Source organism: Rhea pennata, chromosome 2 (assembly GCF_028389875.1).
Source record: "Rhea pennata isolate bPtePen1 chromosome 2, bPtePen1.pri, whole genome shotgun sequence".
NCBI classification, from domain to species: Eukaryota; Metazoa; Chordata; class Aves; order Rheiformes; family Rheidae; genus Rhea; species Rhea pennata.
The window spans coordinates 87627921-87646609 of record NC_084664.1 but is presented as its reverse complement, the minus strand read 5'-3'; the positions used below and the strand labels follow the sequence as shown (position 1 = coordinate 87646609).

The window sequence follows — 18689 nt, the reverse complement described above, 5'->3', positions numbered from 1 at the left end:
GAATAGCATGGGATTATCATTTTTTCAACTGAGCTGATTCATTACCTCTCTAAGTGTTTGATGGCTATGCTTTGATTTGAGAGTTGGACAAAATAACTGGCCTGCTTAGCTCATCTTTAAAATTTCATTTTCTAAGAAAACAGCACAGTCTTCCTAGGTAAAAAGGCAGCCTTCTCCTATCTCCCCCAAGTTGGCGTGGTGTTTTAAAGGGCTTTGTTTTGCAGACAAAGGGACAGGGAGGTTTTCAAACAGGAGCAAAACAAGAAATTGCTGTTACAGTTAGATAAGAGTTGCAGGGAGCCACAATTATTTGAGATGGATTTATTTCTTCTGGCTGACATAGAGGCTTTCCTGACAGTCAACGTTTAACTGAGAGACGTGGTGGTCTGACTGAACCTACAAGCTTTGGAGTGAGGCAAGAAGGTGGGAAACTTTACCATGGCTTGATAAACAGACAGCAGCGATGGTTTGTAACCATGTGAGTGAGCCCTGTATTTTTTGTGGATGTATAGAGTACTGCCAAAAATATAAGGGAAACTAGTTTCTTAATCTTTAGGGCATGTTTTTTTTTGTTGTTGTTTTAAAGCAGTAGAAGCTAGCATTATTTCAGCTATATTCCAGCCTGCTCCTTGTTTGGAGAAGTGTAGGAGAACAGTGGGAGGCAGGGAGATGCTGCTATCTCTCCGTGCAAAATGTGGAAGGTAACTCTACCTACCCTGCAGGAGCTCTCCCCTTAATGAGCGAGTGAGTCATGAGCTAAGCACTTTGGGATGCAGTCAACAGATGTGCTAGTGCCCTGTTCTCTTATTAGAAATGACTGGGCAAGGTGCATCTCACCTTGCTGATGCATCTCATTGGGCACCTACATAGCATTATGGTGATAAAAGGTAGGACCGATAGCTTTTATCTCTACTGTGGGAAAGTGCAGACAGTCCTCTTAAACCAAACCAAACCTTTCAAGGATTGCTAGTGCAAGGTAGTGGCACGGCACAAGTAGAAGAAGCTTTATTGGTTCTGCAAGCCCTGGTGCTTAATGCTTTATATTCTGGAGTGCCACCTGCTGGCACTTGCTCTATTAGCGCTCTCTTTTCCAGAGAAGAGGAGTTCAAAGCAAAGCTCATGGATGTTAGTAATAATAGTATTAATAAAAATTGTATTAAAAAACATTAACAGTTTTATTGATCACTACATTATTTTTTATTGTCATAGAACTTAGGTGCCCTGTTCATTGTCAAAGACCTTGCTCTGGCAGGTGGTCTGTAAGTTGTGTGAAAAACTGTCACAAGCTTCACAGCTTAAAAATATAGAGCACAGTACGAAGGAATGGTTTAAAGAGCAGAAATGTTTTTTTCCAATTTATGTTGTTTTTTGGCAGAAGTATTGTCTTGACTTCATGAAATATTTTAAATTTTTTCTGTGATTGGCAAAACATGAAATCATCTTTCAAACAAAAGTTTTGTTTGCTTGCTTTTTTAAGTGGTAGTAGTTCACCTGACAGTGACGTCACTTAGACAAAAATTAGTAAAACACTGACCCAATTCTAAATAGTAACAATGATATCTGTAAAATAAATAGTTTTGAAAACTTTTGGGCTAGAAAGCACTGGGTGTTGTAGCTTGGCACAATGAAAATCTAGGTTCAGAGCTGGGAAACTCATCCTAATTGAGAACTTGTTTTGGTGGAAGAAGGGATGTTTTTGGATCTGCCTTGTCACATTGGATTTTTCTATCTGTGGGCCAAATTCTCAATGGCTGGAAGTCAGTGTGGTTCCTTTGGCACGAGTTTGGCTGGATGCATTGATACTTACTGTGTTCCGTACGCTACTGTAAGGCACACATATTACTGTAACAAAAATGGAAAAAAGATCTCGACTTGCTAGAATCTGATTAAGCCCTGCATAAATACTGAAAGCTACCTGCATCCCATGTCTTCTTAGATCATATCTTCCAGTCCAACAGTTTTTAGAGTTGCAGCACAGACTTTCTTCCTTCTCTTTAGCAGTCTCTAAAGCAGCTTTTTGATTCATAACTGCGATTTGATGTGATGTTGTATATAATGTAATTGGAAATAGGTAACGAACCTTGTATGAAGTTAAGTCTTCAGAAGTTACTATTGACTTTGGGGATGTGCTCTTGAGACCCTAGGGATGAGTGTGATTTTTCTACCTGCCCTTTCAAAATAAGATCCTATAGATGCTTAGCAAGAAACAGCTCTGAAAACTAGGAACCACATCAACCGTGTAGTCGTTTTCAGGCTGTGATCACACCATGGGATCTGTTGAAAATTTCACAGCAACCAAAGGAGCTGAGAGACTGTCTTTGTGAAAGTGCTGGTATGAATCAGTTGCTGGTAATTTTGGTATCTTTATCTCATTTGCTTTTGCTAGCTGGGAAAGAAAAAGTGATATATTGCTAGACTTAAGCATTACAAATTCAGCAGTGGATGTGAGTAAGAGGTACTTCTGGCTCAGTCAGTGGCTGACAAAATTAGAAAAAAGAAAATCCAGAGTCAATATAAAAAGCTTTGTTTGCACTTTGCTATACCTTTTTATGAATTTATTCTGGAAAGAAATAGTTAAATTGAAATGCAGTTTGAAATGACATGATCATCTGCATTAAAATTTCAGTTTTGCCTACAGAAGTAGTATTTTCTTAACTTGGTCTGAAATTGTTAGTGTATTTGAGCCTCTTAAAACTGCATTACTTTAGTTAGCTCTAACTCAGATTCAGAGCTCCAAGAAATCATGAGACTGACTTGCAAATTAGAGGCTAAAAATTAGAGTGCTGTAACTAACTGTGGGATTGAGGCTTCTGAGATTCATGTTCTCTAGCTTTTCTTCTGAAAAAATGGGGCTAGAAGCTATTGTTAATGAAAACTGAATTGATTCTTCATAATCATGTGAGCCTAGAATCCACTGTGGCCATAAACTGTCAGGATTGTGATGAAATCCGGCGCGTTAGCAATCCTATGCTAGTTACCTTTTCCAAGTTTGTTCTGCTGTTACATTGCAAGGACTGCAGGATCAGGCCCCAAATTAAGAGGTAAGACAGTTTGCTTCATTTTGACCTCTTGCTCGAATGTAGCATAACACAGTCCTTTTGCAGCATTTGCACACAGCAAAAATGGTATGGACTTTGGGTTAGCGCTGACAAATGAAGGACATTTAACATGAGGATGTTTCAAAACCAGCCAGGTTTTGACTGGCAGAAATATGATGGGTGATGTCTGGCCTAAACTTTGAAATGCACTGTAAAGGATGAAATACAACCTGACAAATCTTGGCAGGTCTGATAAACTCCTTGTAGCTACAGAAGGTGAATGGCTCTTGGAATTGAATACAGTCTCTTTGAAGGAAAACAACCATAGATTTCAAGTAATTCGGACCAGAATAGTTTATCTTCATATGCCTAAGCATTTGAGCAGCTGATTGCGTGGCTGCCAGAGCAGAGAGGCTAGTGGCCAGTAGCTTTGAGCTCAGTGTCAGGGGGCTATAATTTACCTCAGCCCACCAGAGACAGTTGTGGTGATGTACCCCAGCAGGCCCAGCTGTTAACCCTGGGTTGTGGCATATGACCATGAGAACACTGTATTGCTTAGCTGCAAGTTCCCTTTGGTCTGTCAACTGTGCTGGTTAATTTGAGGGAAAAAAGAGACTTAAATGAAAATTCCGTCACTCTTTTCTAGACTTCATTTGAAGACCATTGAAGCTAAAGGGAGTCGTCACATTACCCTCTGCTCCATGGACTGATGATGAGAGTTGAGGACCTCTCCTGGCATCAAGTTGTTCATTGCCTCTCTACTAGTATGAAATATCTCCCAGTGGTGCCGGAGCTTTGAGTCCTCATGTGCAGCCTATCGGGGTAGATGCAGCTGCGTTGGGAAGGATGGGTTGTGTTTCCTTAGGGCATGTGTTTTCGAGGTGGCACAGGGGTGGCCGCAGCTACTGACATGCTTGATCTGCCCGTGGCTGTTGCAGTCGGGTTCTGCATTAGCTTTATTGACTGCTAGCGTTTTAAGTATGTAAATATGAAACCAACTTCACGAGTGAGTGTTGTCCCATTGACTTCAATGGCGATGCGCTTAATTGTGTTTGGCTGAACTGGGACCTTGTGGAACGTTTATTAGCATGGGTAGAAACATGTGCTTTGGAAAAGTATTGGAAGAAATTATTTATTCAGCGTAGCCAGTAAGTCCTTTTTTAAAGGATTTTACTGCTGTAAAAACAGTGATGTAAATTAGGACAACTTACCACCTAGAAATAGGAAACCATTAATATGTGTGCAGTTTAGGCTTGGTTTAACTCTGCTTGTGATCCATATTTGCAGCGGGAGTTGGACTGTTCCCAAGATCCAGGAAGCAGGCATGATATTAATGTTACTAGCTACCAGGAGTATTACAAGGTGAATGATTACTTTCCAATAAGAAAGGAGCTTTTGGGCTGATGCCAGTTCCTTTTGGGGTTGTCTGCAAACCAGAATGACCAGTGCTGTGACCTGAGCAGCTGTACTGCTTATCAGAGACTGAAAATGCACGGAGTTCACAATTTGTCTGCATTAGGAAATGACATAGTTAGCAGTTGACCTTGAAGTGCTGCACTAGTTGGCTATTTGCTGCTCTCTTATGAAGATACGCTCTTGAAAGTGGTTCTTCTATGTTATGGCATCAGTTACACTTTTTTGCTTGATGAACGGGGGACTTTAATCTCTTGTTCTGCCTGTTTAGAAAAATTTGATGAGAAGGGTAAAGAGATGAAAATGCTTTGCCTCCCTATCTAATCTCCTTGAAACCTTACTCAACTTCCTTACGCTCTATGAAAGAATTTCTTTATTTATTAGTACAAGGCCTAAAATAAAATATTTTATAATCTTACTACCATCTAATTCAATGTAAATGGATGTTTTACTTTGATTTCCTGTTTTTTTTTTTTTTAACTAGCTGAAACAAAAGAACCAACCCCTCCCCACACCCAAACAAAACAAACCCCAAACCAGCCCAGCCCTTGCTGTGAATACTGTGAGTGTAGCTGCTGAGAGATGTGGGTCTGGGCAGCGCTTCCTCAGGAAGCCAGTGCTTCGTGAGGGCAGAGCGGGTTGAGCAGGCTGCTTGCAGCCAGCAGTCTCCTGGCTGAGACAGGAAAGCAGAGCACAGTCGCAGCAGTTAAAGCCCTCATGTGAGGGACTCCCATTTCCTGCCGTAAGCGTGCAATTGAAATTTCAGTTGGTGGGTTATATAGGCAATATATGAAATGTGTTAGTATTGATTCCTTTCTCTCTTCCTCTCTTTGGGCTTGATGCAGGTAGAGTTTGACCTAGTTTTATCAAAAATCTACTCAGTGACCCCAGAGAGCGGTAGTATTATCTCTTGTAATAGACTGGCTGTCTCAATGCGCTAATTCAAGCTGATTCCCACTCAGTCACCCACTGACCTATATCAGTAAGAAGCTTCTTCATTTGAGATGTATTTAAAATTAGATTTTTTTTGATGGTTGTATTTTATAAGTCTAATACCAGATTCTCAGGGGAGGGAGGGAAGAATCTTTTAATTAAATTTCTCTTCAGGTATCAGGCAAATTCCGTCAATGGCAGATTAAGCACAAAGCTCTAATGGAAGAGCAAAATTTGTCATTTAACTGATAAGGTGCGTCATGTCACCTCAGTCAAAAGGGGACTTTCTCATTCTCTCTCCCCGCCCCAGCATTTTCAGCACCACAAAATTCTGTTATATTGTGGTAAATGAATATCTCTTTTGCAAAGAAGATGTTGCACTGCAATTAAAAGGTGTTACTGAGAGCAATTCTAATGACCAAAACTTTTAGTCTTTGCATGGGCAAAGCTCCTCCTGTATGCAAAGTTGCAGGATTTTGGCCTTACTGACTTAATTTGTGATGTTATTTTGAATTAGGCAAGCAACTTCTAAATCTGTCTTTGCCATTCACCTACTCCTTATGTTCTGAACAGAAATGACTGCTGGTGCTGCTTATTTTTAGGGTATGAGAGGTAGACTTCTTCCTCTCCTCTCTCCCCAGACCCCACCTTGTTCCTCCAGATGGGGAACTTGAATAGCAAATGAGTTTTTTATCTGGTAGTGGAGAAATCTGTGCTTTTTTAATTCCTCTCACACTGGAGTTTAGGAGCGAGTGGGGCATAATTGAGAGCAGTCAACAAACTGGAAGAAATGCGAATGGGACTGTAAGAGTTGTACTTTCGTATTTCGAACGGACTGTAAAAATGAACATTGTCCCTTGGGATGTTCTGAATGCCAGAGATTTTATTTCCAAGCTAGAAGGGAACCGTGAAGTTTCGTCAGAAGGGAAGTTTTCAAATTTGGGAATGTCTTAGCACTACTGTTGAGTGTCTCATTCTGTCAGGGCACTTCTTCAGAAAGCCAAACTCTGGGGCTTAGGGACAGCACAGAAATGGTACCTTCAGATTCATAACAGGCCAGGACTGAGGTCCCTTGTACTCTGCCAGGTTGCCATGAGCCTGGTAGTCTGAGAGATTCGGATACATGTAGCTCCAGAGCTAATGAAGTGTAAAAAAGTTGGGCTGGTAAGGAGCAGGGTCAGGGCTTGCAAGCCGTGGGCTCCACGTCCACCCACACGGAGAGCTGTCGAGGAGCTGAGTAGACAGATGGGCAGGAAAGCTGTCGGCTTTCTGTCTCAGTCTGATTGAAATTGGCACATTTCTGTGGGATGTTTTGATTTCAGATAGCATTTCCCACTGGTGAAGCACTCCACATGAAACTTTCTGACAAGAGGTAGTTTTGCTGTTTTGACTCAGCAGTAAGAGAGCGAGTCAGTCGTTTGCTGATCAGGCACATTACGGGTGATTAGTAGTGTTTGCTGTTGGAACAAAGTGCAGCTTATCTTGATCATATAGTTGACCAAAAAAAGTTCTTTGGAACCAGGGAGTGTGGACGTGTCAAAGTTTGCAGATAAAAGGAAGGAACAACACAGCTGGTGAGGAGAAATGGAATAACATGCAGCATGTGAGTGTCTCTCTGTTTTCTGTAAACACCTAAGTTTGGTGTTTGCACCTGAATTATTTTTTTTGGTCCCCAATATGTAAGTTTTTAATGTTTGGTTACATTCTTAGGCCCCTTTTTATCTATCTAGCTCTTGTTGCTAGCACTAGTGGGTGACAATTTCTAATGTAAATGCTCTGGGTTAATACATTGCAACCAGACTCCCCTCTCGTGACTGCACCTCAGATTGCTAGGCTGCCAAAGCAGCAGGAGAGAGGCCAGCTTCTGTCTTGTTTGATCTGTGCAGCTGAGATGTTCCAGAGCTGATTCTCCAACCTCCCATCAGCATGGTTCCCCTGGCTATGGTTTGTAGGATGTTTTAGGCTCATATATTACAATTTACTCGGCTTTATTTTCCATGGCTTTATGCATCTGCGAGTGTGCACACCTGATTCTCATCTTGGCAAATGCTTGACTGAAGCTGAAGGAACACTGCCAGGCTGCACTGGATAAGGATCAGGCCAACTCAAAATGCTTTTCTTTTGCAATACTTTTTATGCAAATGTGAATAACTGTATGGGAAGGGTGTAGGCTGACTGGCCTAGAGGAAGGTGCCTGGCAAATACGTAAGTCCAGAGAGAAGAACAGATTACCGTCATTGTCTTATTATTAGCTGTATGTCCCTGAAAATACGTATAATCTCCCAGTTGTAGTCTACATGGTGGATGGACTGTGTCCACTGAGATATTTTGTAAGTTCTAGATCACAGGCTGTCATGGCTTTCATGGTTGATGGAAAAGGTAATGTGTGCAATGAAAGCCACAGAAGATCTCAAGCATACTGCGGAGATGCTTTCACCTGGGAGGTAGGGGAGAAATCTGTGATTTTCTGTCCTTTGTTGATTCTCTGTTGGAAATAAGAATTTGTCCAGAAACTTTCACCCCTACCTGGTGGCTGAAGTAATTGTCCAGGAGCTTTAAGGGACTCTGGGTGGTGCTTGCATGACCTTGTACCAACTGCTTCTTCTTTCAGTGCTTCTTTTCTTAGATGATGAAAGGGTGTAATGACGATAATACTTCTCTGTTAACAAGAGTGTTGGAATGAATAAATTAATTAATCTTTGTGCTGTTCTCAGTTACTATGGTAATTAGTGCTACAGAACAGCCTAAAAATAAATAGGATCATTTAGTGAAGGATATTCAGGGGATATCAGGTGGCACATCCTGGGCATTTGCAACAACCCCAATACATTATTCTTCAAGAGTAAATTTGTTGGAAACATGCATGGATATTGAATTTCATAGTAGAAGTGCTTCCAAATATTGAATATATTCCTTCTTCCTTGCTATCGTTTTGAAGCAACTCTAGCAGGCGTTTCTTTTCATATCTGCAGGCTGATGATTCTTGCAATTAGTTCCCCTTTTGAGAACAGTTGTCTCTTTCCCCCTATGTCTCTTTTCCAGCCTAAGGGCACCTAAAACAAATGGATCTTTTTCCATCATAAATCATACATACTCTGTAATACTGTCTAAGTGCTTGATGTGTTTGGGGAGTTTATGTAATGAACCTTTCTTTAGAAAGGTGACGTATCATCAATGCACTGCCTTGCTAAAAGTGTGTTATTAACCTTGCCATACAGCAAGTACAGCATAAGTATATACATAAGACTCTGCAAAGTGTTTGAAGTTTTCAATAATCTGCTGACTACATCAGCCTACTCCTAAGTCAGCCTCTAAAAATGTGGTGTGATATTTAGTGTTCTATGAATTGTATTAAATTCCACAGGTACCATTAAAAATAAATTTTGTAGGCTTTCATGTTAATATAATTTTGGACCCTACCAAGTTAGGAAGTACGTGTGAAGATAGCTCTTAGTTCTGCAATGGAGGCAGAACCCCTTGAAGTATGTGGTTTCCACTGCTTAGGATCACTGGGGCTTGTCCTTATACAGCAAAAATATTTGTTAATAGGCAACGATTTGCAATTATTCTGGTCTCTGACTTGTTGTCCAGCTCTCATCCCTCATGCATGGATGTTTATTGTCTGTCTTTTTACTGTACTGACAAGGTTCCAAAAATTATCATCTTTCTGACCTGGCCAATTTGGAACTACTTTATAGCTATGGTTTGTGCAGAGCTTTCTCTGAGGAAAACCTGATTTCAATCTAACTCCTTTGCTTTCTTCTTCCTCTTGTTGTCCGTGGTTGTGTTATACGAGCTGCAGCAGTCCTCTCCTTTCACCTCGGGCAGCATCTTCCCACGCTGGACTCTGCTCAAAGCGAGAGAGCGAGAAATACCATTTCCTCCTTCTCTTTCCTTGGGCAAAGGAAGCTGCCACCTTGGCCTGCCAAGCCTCCTGCTCACCCACAGAGCGAGTTTGGCACCCTGCCAAGGCCTCTGGCAAGGTGCTCACAGTATATTTAGTATGTGTAACAGTTGAAATACCTGGTTTATGCCTCACAGAGATTTGTGTCTTCCATTGCTCTTGACCCATAGGAGCTTTTGTCAAATCTTAAAAGCTCTTCCAGAGAGCAACCCAGATCCACAAGGAGGAACTCTGTCACGCTCTTAGTCATCTGGCTTTACTGTGATGCCCCACTGCAGGATTCAGCTGCTTTGCCTGTTGCTGTCCGACCCTTCTCTCTCGAGAGCTGCCCTGTCTCCTGGTGAATCTCTTGTTTCGCCTGCTAACTGCAGCTGGGTAACTGATGTGTGAGCCACAGCAAGTGGAAGGGGCTGCGGGTGAGAGGAAGGGAGGCAGACAGGTTTCCTGGTGCTTCCTTGGCAGATCTGTCTCTTCTCACTTCCTTTGCTTCTGCTGCACCTTTCTGATGCTTGTGTTTTGGAGCTTGTGGATTTTATACCTTGTTAGTTTTTATTAATATTACTAGTTAGATCTCAGCCCTGAAGAGCTTTCAGTTGCTGTCAGATTTATGCCAGGTGGAGTTATTAATCACAATTTCAGCTGCTTCTGTCTGTGTAGGGTTCCACAGTCATGTTCCCCAGCCCTTCCCTCCACATGCGTACACATATCCACACGCATGCTGTCTCTCCTACAGAGTCCTAAAGATATCCCTTACTGTCTTTTGTTTCTTTTTTTCCCTCTCTTCTCTTTTTTTTTTCTCCCTGTCAACATTTCCCCACCAACCCCCCAGCTGCCACTGACTGATGAGCACAAATAATAACAAAACAATGTTTTTGACTGATGCTGAAGTCAGCAGTGCCCTCCTGTGCAGCCTGGCTGCCTCCTGGTCTTTGCGATTTGAGCACTAAGAAGAGTCTGGTTTAACTCTGCTTTGAATACAGTGTTTGTCCGTGATAGCTGAGTCCTTTCTGCTGCTGTGGGAGGTGCGTGGATTGCAAACTCTTTTCAAGAGGTCAGTCCCCTGTCAAAGAGAGAGCTCATGCTCCAGCAGATCTCAACTAGCACTAAAGTGCTAGAGAAATACCGTGAGAACTCCTGTGGTTTTTGTTTTCTTCCAGTTTATGTCTGATGAAATGAATTAAACAGATACTGTGCAGGTAAATTCTAACTGTTAAATCTAACTGCAGATCTGTTTTCTTCTTCTCTTCTTTCAACACAGACATGTTGTAGGGCTTTCAGTATGGTTGGAAGTAAAATTACATTGCAACTGTCAGCCTAGGTACCCAACCTTTGAACCAGGCAACTTGTCATTGTCAGAGACAAGGGGCTGTTAGGTGGCTGTGGCTACTCTTTACTTGGTCCATAGATATATTCTGAAGGAACCATATTAGCCCCTCTGCTTACAGGATGTTACTACTGCTCTGTCAAAATGCATCTCTGATCATAATTTGAGTCCTTTTGAGAAAGTGAGAAATCTTACAATTTGGTATAGGTATATGAGTGATGCCCTTGTTATTCCAAATAATATGTGTAACCGTTCTTTAAAACAAAGAAATAAAAAAATTCACTTCAAGAGACACAGCTGCATAAGACAGTTTTGAAGACTCAGCACTAAAACAAGATTGTCACCAGAATAGCTTCTGCACTAGCCTGAGCACTGTATGTCATGCATGTGCTAAGACACATCATGGCTTGGCAAATGTTTTCATTTGGCTCCTTAAAGAAATAAATCTGGCTCTCTTTTCCTTTTTCTTTAACACTTTAAAACCTCCACCTACTGGAGAAACACTTCACAGACCTATATAGCATTCAGGCCAGCTGAGATCTTCTTGTCATCATTTTTTTCTTTTTCCTTAGATACTGTTTGCCTAGAGGTGACTTTAATTTTATTCTTTAGGTATTTGAATACCTCATCTTTTTCTGTCTAGCACTGATCTTCTGCTGTAAGATTGTCACTGCATCAGGGATGAGGGGCTTGCTAGCTACCTGTATGTATTACTTGTATGTAAGATTATGAGGTCAGAAAAAATGAGCTTGGTCCCGATCACATTCATATTGATCCAAATTGGTTTAACTTTAGCACAGTATATGGAAAAAGATGGTTATAAACAACAACTAAATGAGGTAAGAGAACTTCACCAGTCAATTCACTGGCATCCAAAATGCAGAGGACAGACCTTCCATGCAGAGATTCCGATTTATAGTGACGCAGGGATTACCTCTACTCTATTTTTAAACTTAAGCCTCATCTTTTGAATTTCCAGACATTGGAGCCTTTTCTGATAATTGTACTGCAATATTGTTGTACCTGTTTTTTTAAAATAAATCTACAGAAACCTAGGACCATCTGTAGCAAGTCAGAGTTGCATCTTTTAATGTATGAGCTGGTGCTTGGCATGAGGGGATGGATGCCTGACTATGAAGCAGGTGTTGTATGAACATTTCTATGCAAAACACAAAATTCCTTGATTTCATGAGGTTGATGACTGGAAACTGGATCTGATTACTTGAATGATCCCTTCTGAGTTTCTGTAACTTTTAATCTGGTCTGTGTCTTGAATGTTTTTTAGCCAGGAGTTGCATTGCATTGTGAGTAGTTCTTCCATTTTTCTCTCTGTTGAACACCAATCTCTCAGTGATCCTTTCTTTCAGTTGTCTTTGCGCCTGACTCTTATCATAGAGTTGTGTGGTCCAGAGGCCTCTTCTGCATGGCTGCCTTTTTGTCTTGAGCCACGTTATTTCTGTTCTACTAATGTCACCTGTCCATTAGCATGTTGCAGTCTAGCTGCTATGATTTGGGGAAGGAGAACAAGAAATAATTCTACAGAAATGAAGAAGTCTTCCAAGAGCTATAGCTTTCAGGTGTTAGCTCTGTTTTGGGAATAATATTACTATACGAGAAATTCAAATTTCACCATGCAAATATTTTGGGTTGTCTTTATTGTATTGTTTGGGGACAAATTCAGATTGATACTTCTTCAAATACACCATGGAATGCAAAACAGAAAGTTGTGAAAATATGTCACCCTTTAGTATTTATTGTGCACTGGAGTGGCAAAATCAAAGAAAGCTAAATAGCCCTCCGTAGAGGAAAATGCTATAAGAAATCAGTGGGTAAATGCGAAGAATCCTCTTATAATGACTAGTGTGGAATAAGATTAGTAACAGTCTGCCTTTAATTCTGTGCATTAACAGTTGTTTCTCATGGTGTTCTGCAGCCCTAGGTCTAAATAGAGTCTTTTATCCTGGATGAGATTTCCACTGATGACAAGGCTTTTGTTGCAGAGAGCCATGTCCATAAACTGCATAATGAGTCAAACTGTTAATTTTATTGAAAAACATGCCATCCCTTTTCATTGTGTACAAATGCGGATTTTTTCAGTATAGTTATTTGGTTGCTAATTCACACATTTTACAGGCATAAATTCAGGAGCCTGTGGAAATGCATCTTTTTCTTTTCCCCTACCTTGCACACAAGCACACAGACTTAGTGGTTGAGTCAAATGGCTAAAAATCCTTAGGGGTTTAAAGGATTAAATGAGAAAAATTTCTAAGGTGCAGAAAGGGTTGAAAAGCTCAGAAAATATGACAAGAGGTAGATACTGAGGGACCTGCTTCATGAACTGTAGCGTCTGATTTTATGGGTATAAACATAAATGCAGGTGGAAGATGGGTGGTGGAAGTGATTTTGTAACTGCAAAAAAGAAGGGAGAACTAGTGAAGGCTGCTGTGACAGTTTGACACTAAATAATTTTGCAATGCTAATAGAGTAATGCATACTTGTGAGTTGCAAATTTAATCTTTCTGCTTCATTCTGAAGACAGCTTTAGCTTTTATATACAGTCAGCTAGACCTTTATTTTCTTTAGTTCCTTTAAGTAACCTGTTCACTTATATTTTTCTGTTCGTCTCAGATACTGGAAGATTCAAGTCAGATTCAAGCTTTTCCTGCAGTCTTCCTAACTGTTGCCCTTCGCTGGTGGGAGAAGTAGTTGTGGAAAGAAGAGAGCTGCCCCCCAGGTTTTGGGCCCTGTGGTGAAAGTCGTTGCAAGGCACAAGGTGTTTGCCTGCACGGGCTGCAATGGAGACGCTGTCGCAGGACTCTCTGCTGGAGTGTCAGATCTGTTTCAATTATTACAGCCCCCGTCGGCGGCCCAAGTTGCTAGACTGCAAGCACACCTGCTGCTCAGTGTGCCTGCAACAGATGAGGACGAGCCAGAAGGACCTGCGATGTCCCTGGTGCCGTGGGATCACGAAGCTGCCGCCGGGGTATTCTGTGTCGCAGCTGCCTGATGATCCCGAGGTCATTGCTGTGATTGCAATCCCCCACACCTCAGAGCACACGCCGGTCTTCATCAAACTCCCGAGCAACGGGTGCTACATGTTGCCCTTGCCCCTCTCCAAGGAGAGAGCGCTCTTGCCGGGAGACATTGGCTGCCGCCTCCTGCCCGGCAGCCAGCAGAAGTCCCTGACGGTGGTGACAATCCCGACAGAGCAGCAGCCCCTGCAGGGCAGCATCCCCCCAGAGGTCGGAGCCGAGGAGCAAGACAGGAGAGGCGTCGTGAAAAGCTCCACCTGGTCAGGAGTGTGCACTGTGATCCTGGTGGCCTGTGTCTTGGTCTTTCTGCTGGGCATCGTCCTCCACAACATGTCGTGCATTTCCAAGCGCTTCACGGTGATTTCATGCGGCTGAGGAGAAGCTGCTCTCGGAGTACTCTCGCGGGCTGATCCAGGGGTTGGGTAGGTGATGGTGGTGGGATCAAGTGAGACAATTCGCTGCAACTTTGACCAATTACTACAGAACGCTTGACACACGGACAGCTGCTTGTTAGTCCTGTGGCAATCCTAAAAGGTGGAACGTGAGGCCTCTCAGCAACATGTGGAGAAAATCATGTCGAGTGTCTGATGGTAACAGCATTGAGGAGGACTGCATGTGTCACCATAATCATTTATCAAAGGGACTGTAATTTACAATGATTTTTGTCATGTTACGAGATTAAAGACATCTATGTAGCTGGTTATACTGTAAAGTATATGGAATGAGCTCTTCTCTAAACACAGTAGATTAAAATCAAAATTGCTCTTTTAGAATTAAGAGAGAGAATTGGTGTATGACTCAGTAAAAGGTGTTCAGTACCAATCCACACGTACATTATTTTTAACGGGGGCGAGGTGGACTTGTAAAAACAAGAAATCTTTTAGTTGGTAAGGCATTTTATATGTTTTAAATTGCACATTAATTAGACTAAGTTAGGAAGTTGTACAATAGTTTTTAAAAGGAAATATTTTACAAGCAATCATTTTGCTCTGTGGTGGGTTTTTTTTTTTTTTTGCTGTTCTCTGTCTCTGTTTTCTTTTTTTCTATTTTTTTCTCACTTATAGGGGAGCAGCACTTCCAAATTGTTTCATTTGGTGAAGGATCCAAGCAGGGAAGCAAAGTGAGCTAGGAGGAATACCTAAAAATGCAGTGAAAACATTTCTGCCTAACCAGCTTCACATGAAGAATGCCTTTGAATGGTAAACATTGGACATGCTGCTTTATCTCTGATCTGTCACCAGGCCTTCTCGATGATGTGGCCTTCACAGGATTAGTGAAGATGTGAGTCATGAGAAGTCCTAGGATTCCTTCCTGCAAGGACGTGATAGCAAATTGTTCTTCATTTTCTTTTTCTACTAGAGGTCAATTTTGTTTTGTTTTAAGAACTTCAGACCTATTTCACCACCCTCTCTCCTAGGAGGTGCAACTGTGTACCCATGGAGGTATAAAAAAATTTTACCCTGAGGAAGCCTCACCATCTGGACTGAGACTGAGGTCCATTCTGTGCAATCATTTAGTAACAGGTGGTGACAGAGAAGGATGCAGCACCTAGGCCTACCTAAGCCTCTCCTTGGGCTGTGCAACTCCTCCTAAATCACTGTGACTGTCCTGGTGTCAAAATGTGAGCATAACTGAGCCCTTTCCTCAATTCAGTGATATAAATCTTGGGATGTAGGAACAGATATGCACATATGGACTGATGTGAAAAAGGACTGCAAAATATTCCCCTCCACCTGTGAATTGCCAATAAACCCCCAGTAATTTGTACTTCATTGCTTGGAAAGAGCCAAATTCTTGTAATTTCTCTTCAGTTCAGTAGCACCTTGCACCATATAAGCAGTCCCACTAGCTTTAGTAGAACTGCTCATGAAGTAAAGTAGAGCTCAATGTGAGTTAGAGTATTTGGCAAGTCTGAAAGCTCAAATTTGTGAGATTTAAGGATCAGATCAAGGGACACATGACACAGATCTTTAATGAGGCAGAAAAAACTATTGATTTGCACTGATTCTTTTTGCAAGTACAAAGTGTGAACAGTTGCTTAGGCATAACCTCTCTGAAGAATGTTCTCTTGTCTGCTGCTAGTGCTCTTTCTAAATTAATTTGAGATTGCTCAATGCCATGTTGTAACACCAGGAAACAATTTTGGCTGTACATTGTCCAAGTTAGTCCTGTAGAAGTTGGTGGTTTTGTGATTATGTCACAAAACCAAATTTTTGGTTCACGATAAACATTATTCTCAACTAGAACTTCCTGCTGAGAACATAACTCTTTCTTAGTGCTGTATTTCTTCCCCTTCCTCTCCGAAACCACTGTTTTCTTCATTGATTTCTTTAACTGAAGAATAGTGTATATGGTGCTTAATCGTTATGGGGTATATAAGGCCATGTATGGAGAGGAGTTTAAGTACATTATACTGATTTTTATTTACTGTCGTTTGTATGCATAGCACAGCAAAAAAACCCAATAATCCTCAGATAACACATGTTCAATGCCTTTTTCATGTAAGGCCCATGTGCAGTATGCCTTGAACCTGACTTACAAGTATTGTAATACACAGACACCTCTCAGCAGCATGTTTGATTTGGTTGCAGTAGGGAACGACAGTAATTCCAAACTCGTGAACTTGTTACTCTCTTGTCACCACTAGGTAGCCAGATCTCTATTGACATCTGCGCTACACTGCTTGTTGTGTAAAGGAAAACCAGTTCACGAAGAAATCTTGCCTTTTATAAGACTCTTAAAGTGATCGGATACAGGATTCAACCTTCTACTGCCTTATTCCCTAGCGGTGGCTTATGCTTGTAGCAGGAGTGTAGAGCATAGCTGGAAGATGCTCTGAGAACAACGGCGAAGCATTTTACACCAATTTCTGCGTGTGTTTGTTGGAGTCGTGAACGGCTGTGCGAAGATGCAAGGCAGCCAAGGATCAGGGCCTGGGAGTTAATCTATACAATATTAATTACGTTAACCTCGTTCTGGCTGTGCAATGCCTGCCGTAAGCTCTTGAGGTCGAGGGTTCCCTTTGGTGTCGCAGGGAATGGCTGTCTGGAAAACTGCCACTCTTTGTGCCTGCGTGGGGAGGGCAGTATGAAAGAGAAATCAGAAATTAGGTTAAAATACCACACTGCGTACTATATTACGTGACAGGCAGACCTGGAGTTTATCCGGTATTAATGACGTAAGTATTATTTTAGCAGAATACCATCCTCTATTACGTAGCACAGTGCATTGTTTTGTTAGTAAGAATTTCCTGTACTTTTAGTGCCTGCTGAAATGCATGTTTGACCTAATTTCTGATCCAGACACTTGCCTGCTCACAGCCTTGTGTAAGAGCAATAAGTAAGACCTCAAGATTTTCGTCTCTGTGGGCGCGTGTGTGTATGTTAAGTTCCTTTTTAATAGGAGTTCTGAAGATATTTTTGTTTTTGCTTTAGACTGTGACTCTCATTTTAAATTTGCAACTGCCATATCATGTTGGATCACCCCGCTTTTTGCTGACTTGTGTAGAAGTGAACTAAATAGTTTGTTGTAATGTACAGTGTTAAAATGTTTCTCGAGTATGTTGATTGTCATACTACTTTAAAAATGCGGTGCAGTCTATCCCATTCCTCGGTCTAGTACCTGGCATTAAAAAGTGATACTGCTGTATATGCCTCTAACTTTTCTTTCTTTTTTTTCTTTCTTTCTTTTTTTTAAAAAAAAAAAAAAAAAAAAAAAACAAAACAAAAAAAAACTTGTCTGTAGTTTTTTCCAGGCCAAAATCCCAACCTGAAGGAAATCCCAGATGTACACCACGTGTACACCAATTCTGTATCAAAATCATCGTGTCCTGGGTTAGTTTTTGTCCCCTGGTGTCTAATAGGCAATCACTACCCAGTTCTTCCAAAAAAAGAAGGAAACTTCCTGTGACTCAGTACTGTTTGAGCAACCAAAACTTGTGCTAAATACTGTTATGGGAAATTACCAATGCACCTGCATTTTTAGAACAAATTTAATCTGTATGAATGTGTATTTATTTGTTTGTTTAATGGCAAGGATGTGTGCGTGTTGGGGCCCAGGGCTTTCTTTTTTTCCTCCTTTTTTCTTTCCCTTTGGAATATCCCAGCTTCCATTTTTCTGCTTGTGCTTTCCTGGCAAACAGACTTTAGGATTATTCACTTTGTGAAATTCTGTTTAGTGAATTTTAAAAATTCAAAATATGCAATTTTGTTATGCAGGATTTTTTTAGGAAATTATGTGTTCAGTGATTGTTCATGCTTAACCAAGATGTAAAGGAGCCTGGATGTTTTGTAAACATGGAGCAATCATGAGTCCAAAGTTTCATCTTTATTAATGAAACTCAATCTGAATAAAACATTAGCAGGAAAAGAATGCTATCCAGTGAATCCAGAGTACCTGTGTTACTTTGCCATGAAATGAAGAGCATGGAAGGGAATTTAGCAGAATCAGTCTGTATTTACGAGGGGTGGCTGAAATTTGACTCGTGTTTTAAGGCAAAGTGTAAGTGGGGGTGTGGTAAATCTTGAGAGGTTTTTCGTGGTTTAACTGCCTTGGAATACAGAATTACAGCTGATGACTATTTAGCCACAGCAGCTTTTTGTTTTTCCTTTTTTAAATCAAATGATTTAAAAGTGTTAAGTGAACTTTTTCCTTATGGAATTGGGGGATTATTGGCCTTCGTTTAAGCATGTGTTGTACAGATTGGCATGCTGGCTCCCCCTTCCCCCTTGAGCTTCTCTTCCCAGTCCCATTAGTTATGCTGGAGCCTGGAGCAGCCAACCTCCCTAATTTTACAGGCGCTTTTTGGGGAGCAGAGATGGGTGACTTTGCACTGGATTTGTTACATTCACCACAGGGCTAAAATGCAACCAAACAATTCAGATGTGATTTGTGCTCTGCTGTAGGCGGTCCAGCAAGAAAAAACTCTGAGCTGCTTTGAGCCTCTCTGTTCTCTGGGTCTTTTCACATAAATGCCGATGAGCTGAGGACTTTGCCTCCTCCCAGCTGTGGAAAGGGACCCTACCTGGCACCCACATCTAAAGGCC

The 18689-nt window shown here is 41.4% G+C and overlaps 1 protein-coding gene across 3 annotated transcripts in view; it reads left to right on the top strand.

Annotated features, from left to right (window-relative positions):
* Positions 1 to 18029, top strand: part of RNF152 (ring finger protein 152) — a 45560-nt gene extending 27531 nt beyond the window's left edge. The window contains exons 1-2 of one of the 3 annotated variants that reach the window (XM_062569840.1): positions 402 to 423; positions 13241 to 18029. In XM_062569840.1, the coding sequence (XP_062425824.1) occupies positions 13408 to 14019 (612 nt within the window). In that variant the 5' untranslated portion in view covers positions 402 to 423; positions 13241 to 13407 and the 3' untranslated portion in view covers positions 14020 to 18029. Of the gene's footprint in view, positions 1 to 401; positions 424 to 462; positions 479 to 13240 lie in introns of those variants that run through there. The other 2 variants (XM_062569839.1, XM_062569838.1) reach the window with 2 other exon arrangements.
* Positions 18030 to 18689: the final 660 nt, after the last annotated feature.